General features: G+C 29.6%; 1 protein-coding gene across 4 annotated transcripts; it reads right to left on the bottom strand.

The window, feature by feature from the left end:
• Positions 1–6,295: 6,295 nt before the first annotated feature.
• On the bottom strand, positions 6,296–9,126 carry LOC137823911 (uncharacterized). Of its 4 annotated transcripts, none has more exons than XM_068629245.1 (5): positions 8,918–9,126; positions 8,152–8,247; positions 7,932–8,029; positions 7,285–7,601; positions 6,296–6,862 (listed from the first exon to the last, which is right to left on the bottom strand). In XM_068629245.1, exons 2-5 carry the CDS (start codon positions 8,158–8,160, stop codon positions 6,480–6,482), a joined length of 807 nt encoding a protein of 268 aa, XP_068485346.1. In that variant the 5' UTR covers positions 8,161–8,247; positions 8,918–9,126; the 3' UTR covers positions 6,296–6,479. The 4 variants fall into 4 exon arrangements, with proteins under 4 accessions (XP_068485346.1, XP_068485347.1, XP_068485348.1 ...); XM_068629246.1 differs by having other exon boundaries at positions 8,775–8,968; XM_068629247.1 differs by having other exon boundaries at positions 8,863–8,963.
• Positions 9,127–10,006: the final 880 nt, after the last annotated feature.

Genomic DNA, 10,006 nt, shown 5'->3' with positions numbered 1-10,006 from the left:
GCTAGCCTTTCAGTTCGTCATCATTTAAGTGAGGCGGATTAATTTTTTGAACCCAAACCCATATTGATTTGGCTTGCCAAACCCACCAACTCAGCAGGGGGCAGACTCTTTATTTTTAACACTTTTAAAGAGGAAACTCGTGTTTTTTGAATTAAAATTGATAGTGATTGTTCTTGCCGGTTGACTTGCTCGCCTGTTGACTTTGATGACAAGTTCTAGTTCTGGCGGTCTCTTCAGGAATCTGTCCTATTTCTTGTAGTTCTAGAACGTAGCTCCAATGAGACAGATGAGATCTTACCTGTTGATTGCACTCCGACGATCAAGTCAGTAAAGGGCTTACTAGAATTTAAGAAGTATTCAATTTCAGTCTTAGAAACAGCGTACCTTTCCATGGGGTCTCGAGCCCCTCTTTATAACTATCAGTGTAACAGTTTTCGTTCACGAGAATATAATCTCAACTGAAAGCATACTTAACAAGAAAACATTCTGCTTACGAGCACCTTCTCTCAAGGTGCTACAACAAAAAAGAATTTCATCTTTAAGGAGTGCATAAAATAATAACAAAACAACCACCTGCCAGCAAGTCACCAACTTATGCGCCAACATCAAGGGAATATTTTGCTAACCTGGGCACCCTACTCATGGTGCAACGTTATCGATGTGGGCACCCTACTCATGGTGCGACATTATCTTTTATCAAGCATGCAACTTAGCCCCTATGTGCCCTAAAGCACGCATACTTAAGTTAAAGAAACATTTACTTAACCTAGGCACCATATGTGTTATGTGTACCCCTATGTTCAAAAATACCCTTTACCAGTGACCATATAAAAGGTTAACTTATGCCATGTTGGGTTTGCTAACCAAATTGGGCCCAATCACATGGTCTACTATACTGGCCCAACAGTCGAGCTGACCTGCCTATGCCATGCACCAAGGTCCAACCACCGAACACGAAGCCCTGAGCGCTTTGGTCTAGTACAGTGATCCATGTTTTATATAGAACTTTATCTACATTAATTTTTGTATACATTATTATTGATTGAAGTATGGTTGATATATACTTTATTTTGTTAGGCATTAAATCTTCTTTAATTAGAATATTAAGTTTGATTCAATTTTATTGTTCTTCCTTGCATCTTTATTGTTCAAAAAGTGATATCAATGATTACAACCAAGCAAATAGATCCAAAAAATAATAATTACAAAAAAAGAAAAATTGAAAAAACAATTAAAAAAGTGACGAGAGGATTGGGTTATTAATTTCAACCCGTATAACCTTGGTGGACAAACATGACCCGTGTCACTTTTGGAGAGCCAATAGCAGGTCGAGTCAAAACAAGTCGGACTGATTATTTTTTCACTACTGTTGTTGATAAACATAATGTATTGATCTTTTGATTCTTCTAGTTGATGGTTGATGGTTACATTCTCCATTTGTTCATTTTCTTAGTATGATAGTAAAACATGAATCAATCTTAAAAGAATATTGAACAAACTTGCATTCAAAACTGGTGTTTTACTTTTTAAAGACATATAACTTATTATGTTAAGTTCACAATTGATTATTACAAATCAAACTAAATGGTTCTTTTGGTTTGCAAATAAATGATCTCATATAATAATTGATTATGTTGCTAAACATTTTCAATGTTTTTCAATTAATTGATTAGTCAAAATAAAAATCGATTACATTGATAAAAATTATTTTCAAATAATCGATTATTCTAAACAATAATCAATTATTCTAAGCAGTAATTGATTATATTATGTAATATAAAAATTACATTTTCATAAATAATATATTATGATTAATAAATTATATGGGTTCGAAATATTTTCTTTGAGAACAAAATAATTTATTATCTTAGTTAGTAACCACTTTGATTTTCAAACTTCTTTTTAAAGGAAAAATATTTTATTGGTTTTAAAACTCTCTTTTAAATACTTACAAAAAGTCTTAGTTGTTTTCTAAAACAATATTTTTTAAAGAATCATCTTTTACCGTTTGAAGAAACTTCATTATTCAAGATCATCAATTAAGATTGAAAGTATTATAGTTTTCTTTTCTGATTTGTTTAAGGAATATGTGTTACTTTAGGTATATTTCATTCACCTTATATCTTTTTTATTATATACACGGTTATAGGTATTTTTGAGTGTTTCTAATATCTTATTTTTCTTCTTGAAAGATGTTTCAAGAGTTGTGAATTTTTTTGTTTTAGTTGCTTAATTGCATAAAGGTTCTTATAGCTAAATAAATCAAGAATATAGTGGAACAACCAATTTATGTTGTTTGGAATAAAGTGAATATAGATTCTTGTTGAATTGAACTTGTACTCAATTGTATTGTTAGTATCACAAAATGAGTTGTAGGGAAAAAAAAAGTTTATTTCACATAACATTTTGAGTGCTATAAATAAAGTTGTAAATATAAAGTCAAATGTGTTTTGAAATGAGGTGACACAAGGACAAAGAACAACATGAAATCTACAACAATCCTTTATCAAAAGTATAAATAGAAGTCATCCCTTGTAAAATGGTATTAATGTCACATACATAATTCTACATGAATTAACTACATTGCATGTAAAAAAATTCAACAACTTCTAAGTGTTAGTTCATGAGATCATCTACTAGAATACTTTAGAGAAAGACCTTTATTTTGTAAACTGTTCAATTGTGTTAAGTTAGTTCCTAATCTGCTTTTGTTTCTTCCACGGGTTTCACCTCTTTCTCGCTTCTCTATAACATTTGCTTCATATTGAAAATTTGTATTTCTTTCTTTTCTTCTGGATTCTTCATTCAATAGACTGTCTGAAACAGTGTCCATTGAGATCTTCCCATCTGAGATTGAGTTGTTGAGTGTGACTACTAGTGTGTCCCAACTTTCAGGCAACGAAATGAGTAGCAAAAGTGTCTACAACTCATTCAATTTTCATATATATCTTTGTCAATTGATTGACAATACCCTTGAATGAATTTAAGTGCTCCATCATACTTTGATCATCCTTGTAATCAAGTTTCACTAGTCTTCTAACAAGAGATGCTTTATTTCTTGGAGTTTTCTTTTGAATCATAGATTCAAGTTTTGACCACAACTCATAAAAATTTGTGTATGTAGACACATGCTCAAACAAACTTCTTTCAATATACTTTTGAATCATTGCAACAACTATTTCAATTCAAAAGTTACCAATCGTTAGCACTTAAGAACCTTATGACTTGTCTTTGCAAGAAATAAGTTCATGCATATCCTTACAGTATAAGTGATCCTCCATCATGGGTTTCCAATAGGAGTCCGCTATCAACTTGAACATATCTCCATCGATAAAGAATCATTCCATCTTGTATCAAAACCAAGCTTTGATACCACTGTTGGGAAAATCAAAACTAATTTTCCCTCCTTGGTGTAGATACAAAATGGGCATTTGTGGAAGCAACAAGCAGACAAAAGAAAATAGAGCAAAATAGAATAATGACATCGAGAATTTTTAAAGTGAAAAAACATTCTCAACTTAAGAAATAAAAAACTCACGGGACCTAGTCCAAACAATGTCTCCACTAAGAAAGTATGATTACAATATTTGTTTCTCTCACTCTGAGGATAACACTTAATCTCCCAGTCTCTCACTAGAATTTCTGATCTCATACTATAATGAATATCAATCCTTTCATTTATTCTCTATGTTGTTTTTCTCACTTTCTTGTCTTTCTCTTTCTCACATGTTCCTTTTATATACAAAAGGAAATGAAGTTTCTTCATAAAGAGATCATGAATAATTAATACTTGTCATATTTTCAAGTTATCTTGAAAATACTATCTTCAACTTTTTAGGTTGAACTAATAATTTTTAGAAGGAAATTTCTAATACATACATTAACCCACCAAAAGTATATTAAAATTAATTGACCTTCATAAGACTTAGAACTTATATGCATATGAACTTAAAGGTAGTCGTACAAATTTTAAAAAAAATCAACAAATTATTAATACTATTTAACCTTAAATTTGAATATTTTACACACAAAAAATGTTACAAAATATGATAAAAAAAATATTATTTATTACAAGTAAATAAGAAAGCATAAAACATAGAAATAAAAATTAAATTTATACATATAAATATATAATTTTTAATAAATAAAAAAGGAAAATATTTAATCAAAACATAAATGAATTTATAAAAAAAAAAAGCTAAAAACACTTAGTCAGGGTAGAAGATGAATAAGTTTATTTTAGGTATAATTACCTTATTGATCCTTACATTTAGGGTCAATATTCAATTTAAAAAGTACTCAAATTAGTCTTTTTTGTTAACTTTCCCCTAACGGCATCAAGTGTTGTTGATGTGGCAGAGAAAACAGAGACACATTGGAATTTGTGCTCATGTCACCCACCAACACCACAAGTTTCTTTACCTTGACAAAATTAAGTTACCATCCTAGAGATTGCTATCAAGCAAGTTTTTCATGTTTGCATGCAAAAATTTCATAGCAAAATGAATTCTAGATAGTTCCCGCTCAAGTACCCGAAAGATCCTGTAATGAAAGGAAACCTCCCTTTGAAGCATTTCTTAAATGGAAGAAATCTTAAATCTCCAATATTAAAATTTATTAATCTCTGCAAAACTCCTCAACTTTCCACCTCACACAACACCCAATCCAATGTGTCTTTATTCTCTATATCACATCAACAACACTTGACGTAGTTGGAAAAAAGTTAATAAAAATGACTAATTTGAATACTTTTTAAACCAAATTAATTTTTTTTATCCTAAATATAGAAACCAATAAAATAATTATACCTTTAATTTATATTTTTTATCATATTTAACTCTACACTGTATGCTTAAATACAGACTGTCCGGTTTTTTTTACCATATGTTTGTTTTCCAACGAACGGAAACACAAGAAAGACAGAAACGAAACGTGAAGACAATTCGAAAATCAATGTATAAAAACACAGAAAAGTAAGATAATTTTTCTTTGGTAAACTTTCCCTGTGAATGCGTGAAGAAAGTATTAAAAATCACTCAAAATCCACTATCATCAAAAAAGTAATTATGTTTAAATAAATATAATAAGAAATTTACTTTAAAATTATAATATAAAAAAAATTCAATTTTAATACTTTTTATAATAACTTGTTTGATAATTAATTTTATAAGAAAAAAATTAAATTAATTTTATTATACAATTTTACATTGATATGTAATATATAGTAATTAAATATATTTCGTTACTTTGATAAATGAATAATTAAATGAAAATATTAAAATGATTAATATATTAAAATCATTAATATAATAAAATAAATTTAATATTTTTTGTATATATTTATATTACATTAAATAATTAATATTAAAATAATAAAGAAAAAAATATTTATTTAAATTTAATAATTTATTTTAATATATTTTCATGATAAAATATAATTTTTTATTTATTACAGTTTTAAAATAATTTATATTTAAATTTGATCTAAATTTTAGTTTGTAGTTTCAAAAGCTTATTTTTCACATTAAATTATTTTTAAAAAATATTTTTTAAATATTAATATGCAACATACTACCAACTTTTCTTACCTGTTCCATTGGCATATAGCCCACCAATAATGTTTAATGTTCCTAAAACATGGTCCAATAAAGTGATATCTTATTGACTATATTAAAATATATTCTGACCACAAAACCTGTTGTAACAAAATTAAAAGAGGAAGAGTTATTAGCCTAAACAGCATTCTATAATGTGTAAAACAAATGTGTTGAAAAAACAAATAAAAAAGAAAATTAATTTCATTTATTATCAAATAATGTCATTTATTATTATTTTTTGTATTAACATTATTTTTAATTAAGGATATATTTTATATTTATTCCAACAGTGGGATAGAAACTTCTATCTTAGACCCTTTCAAACATACATCCTCTAAATCAAATGAAGTTGAAGTACATGCACAGTGAAACCAATAATATAATCTCATCATAGAACAGATGCTGTAAGTCAAAATATATTAAAATTTAATAATAAATTGTTACATAATTAAAAGCACTTAATTTTATAGTAATTCATTTAAAAATCATATAGAAAATGTAAAACTATTAATAAAAGCAGTTGAACTATTCAATTTAGTTTTATATTAATTAAATAAAAAATTAATCAAATTAAATATTTTAAAATTTAATTTATATTTGTTATTTTAATTTTATATCTATAAATTATTAATTTTTTAAATTAAAAATAATATAATATGTTTTTTGTAATTACTTCATTGAAAAACAGATGCTGTAAGTAGATCCAAGTTTTTCCCAGTCCATACAATAATCCATGACATGAAACACTGCAATTGCTGTAAGTAGATCCAAGTTTTTCCCAGTCCAAACAATAATCGATGACATGAAACACTGCAATTGTTGCAGTGATAGTATATGAGGTTTCTAGACCCACAAATTGTCAAAATGATGAAGGAGAAGTGGCTAATTCTGTGACACAGCAGTTTGGCCGTATCTTTGCATTACTCTTTTAGTGGCTAGAGCTGCAGCCTCACTAGCACGCATTGTCCCAGTTGCCATAATTGCAGCAAACTCTTTCACAATCTCATCTTGAACCTTGTTGCGTGCATCTCCAAGAGGATCTGCTGTCACCCCATTTGGAGATGGCTTCTGTGGTTCCCCTGCTGGCTTTACAGAAGAAGGTGACGCTGTCTTGGAGTTCTCATCAGTGCCCTTCACTTCATTGTCCACCCCTCTGCTCAAACCATTCCCAGTAGAAGCAGTCGCAGCAGTTGAAGGCCTGAATTGTGGTACTTGAGGAACTCCACCAGATTTCAGTGTTGTCTCTAAATTCTGTATCATGGGCACTGCAAAATGAAAGTGGCAAGAAATATATATCAGATAAAGACAAATAGTAAAGCACATCATCATAAATGCAAATTTATTAACATTGTGCTTACAAACTCTTCAGTTTGTTAAGGTATTGAAGGATTCATTTTATAACAAACGTAGAATGAAAATGAAAAAAGACAATGAGGAAAAATGCAGATGCAGGTAAGTCATAACGGCCATGCAAGTAAAATTTAGAAGCATTAAAACTCAGTGCTTCCAAATTTGGAGGACAAGTTTTAGTTAGGTATTACATCTTTCTCCGTTAAATAGTTCTATCACAAGCTTTTCCATAATTTTCTATATTATACTTGCACCATATCAGAACATTGTATCATTCATATTTAAAAGTTTACAAACTAAACAAATTTTTAAAAGAGGAAAAGGCTATATAACTCACTTATAAGAGCTCCCATTGGACTGCTCGTGACCTCATTTGGGAGGTCAATAATATATTGAGGAATGGACACACCAACCAAAAATTGAGAAATCTCATTGCTGAAGTTGTTGCAATTGTGAGTAAGCAGACTATACGTTTCAGGTAGGTACCGCGGACTGATTTCCTGCAAATACATTTCGAAGACATCTTTGGGAACATGTGTAACACCTAACTCTACCACTTTAAGGGGAGTTCCATATGGTGTTGATCCAGCAGGAGAGTGTTGGATGCCCCCACCAAAGTAATACTCGTTCCCATAAACGACAATTCCTGTGTGCCTGAGGTACAAATAGAGTACACAAATCTACAATCATTCCACACTTCAACAGAATGGTACTTGACTAACATGTAAGACATTGGCAATTACATCCAAAAATGCAGAGTAAAACAGTGGCAAACCTAAGTTTCAGGTATTAGAATGTTTAGGATCATATTTGTTTCTATCATAGTTCAATCATCACATAGACACCACAGATCACAGCATCAACTTCCAACAGACATGATAACAATCCCCCCAAAACAAAATGATTTTTGTTCAAAACACAGTTAAAGTTGGCATCAAACTAATAACCTTTTGCCCTGGACCAACAATAAAGAGAAGCACTCACCATATGCCTTCAATAGCTTTCCCCAAAAAGGAAACCGAAAGCTGCCGTGCAAGTCCTTGGCTCAAGTCATAAACATTTAGAGTAACCCTGTGACCCTCCTGCAGTCAAATATCAAATTTAATGATAAATGTCAAAACAATTGCAAAGTACTTAGATGTTAGAGAGAAACTGAAAATTATGAACAAAAGAGACACTTGAAAACATCACTAATTCCACATACCTCCGCCATCTGCTGCAGTTGAATTGAAAAATAGTTAGCCTTTTATGTACGCCTACAAAGGATTGTTGTAAATACTCCAATAGAGATCAAAAGAACCTAAAACAGTGAAGATCGGTCAGAACCAAACCACAATACAACACATAAGAGAAAGACCTTTATGGACTAAAGCACGCGACAAAAACAACAACATCAACGAGAATACTGCTTACTGGGAAACAAAAACACCAAGACACGCCAATTCCTTACACTGTAACAACCCCACTCTCTCACACAAAACACACCCTCAATATACTCACCACTGTCACCATAATTATATTAAAAACACACTTCAAAACAAAATCAAAGTCGACCAGAGAATCATAACCAAACAAGAAGCAAGCGAATAAGAAAAACATATTTCAAAAAAACAACAATAAGACATCCACATGTAGCACAAAACGCAATGACCCTTTTCAGAAAAGGAAGAAAAATAAGGAGCACTCCTAAAAATTCTCACAATTTAACTCCAAACCAATGGGAATTTTTCCAAAATGGGGTAAGAACCAGTGGAGAGAACCCAACTCCAAGATTCAAACTTATCAAACATTTACAGATCCAACACGAAAGAGGCACCCAAATTCTACCTTGATGTAAAAAAAATGTCTCCAAAGATCAGAATCAATTCATAAACCACGCAGTGCAACGAAGAAAACGAATAATGAAAAACCATACAGAGAAAGAGAGAAGCTAGAAGAAGAAAGAACTAGGAAGCAACGAAGAAGATTACAAGATTGGAGAACACGGTTCAGTTGGGTTCCTCTTTTCAACAAGAAAGATTAGAACTTTGGAGGAAAAGTCCTAATAAATAGAGAAGTTGTTGTTCTTGTTGTTATTGGTAATGGAGATTCAGATTCTCTACCGCCACCACATTTTACCTTTCCGTAAGCCTCCGGGACTTTCTAGAATCTACCACCACCGCTAGTTTCACATCCACGTGTTTTGGAATACCAATTTACTATCATATTCTTTTTTCTGTCTCCAATTTAGATTTTCTCAGAAAATTTTGATGGCAGAATCTTTTCACTTTTAATTCTACCCTTTTACCTATTTAAAAATAAAATTAATGATTTTGAATAAATTTTGATAATTACTTTTAATTTTTAATGTTCTTCCGGTTTAAAAGTTTGGTAAATTAGTTTTGAGTAAAAAAAGGAAGGTTAAATGTTGTTTTTATTTTATATTTTGACATTTTGTTTGATATGTTAAGTTTAAATACTCACATCATCTCTTTCTTTTATATAAAAAGAGTTGCAAAGTTAAAAACGTTTAAAAAATACTCAAATAAGTATAAATCATATCATTTGTGAAAGTGGAATTTTTTATTTAAAAATATAGATTGTTGATAATGTGTAAAAAGAAGAGTGATATGGTTGTTGATTTAGTTATTGAAACCTCTGATATACATCTGATTTTAAAAAAAAATAAAAAATGGTTACCATTCATTCTATATAAAAAAATGCATTTAAGAAAAACAAAGTCTGAATATATTACTTGTTATTGAAAATGAAATTCTAAAATAAAATTTAAAAAAAATGTATATTATATGATAAAAAAAATACAATATACAATAATAACAAAAATATAAAAATATGAATACACATAAACTATAAATTCATATCTTAATGTTTTAATTTATTGTAAACTTGTATATTTCTGTATTTTTTAAACATTATATACCCTTATTTTCTATTTTTATAAACTTATGATTTTGCATATATATTTTAATTTCATCATAAATTTACATATTTTTCATATATATTTAAAAGATCAATAATATTTCTAGATTATTTTCTCTTTATACTCTTTCTACACAGGA

Source organism: Phaseolus vulgaris, chromosome 8, assembly GCF_000499845.2.
Source record: "Phaseolus vulgaris cultivar G19833 chromosome 8, P. vulgaris v2.0, whole genome shotgun sequence".
NCBI lineage: Eukaryota > Viridiplantae > Streptophyta > Magnoliopsida > Fabales > Fabaceae > Phaseolus > Phaseolus vulgaris.
This window is presented reverse-complemented; position numbering and strand designations above follow the sequence as displayed.

What these genes read in the sequence shown, in the direction of transcription:
- LOC137823911 (XM_068629245.1), bottom strand. An exon ending in AAAGCTATTGAAGGCATATG is followed by an intron (nt 7,602 to 7,931) that starts GTGAGTGCTTCT and finishes TTTGTACCTCAG; the next exon opens with GCACACAGGAATTGTCGTTT. An exon ending in TCCAATGGGAGCTCTTATAA is followed by an intron (nt 6,863 to 7,284) that starts GTGAGTTATATA and finishes TTCATTTTGCAG; the next exon opens with TGCCCATGATACAGAATTTA.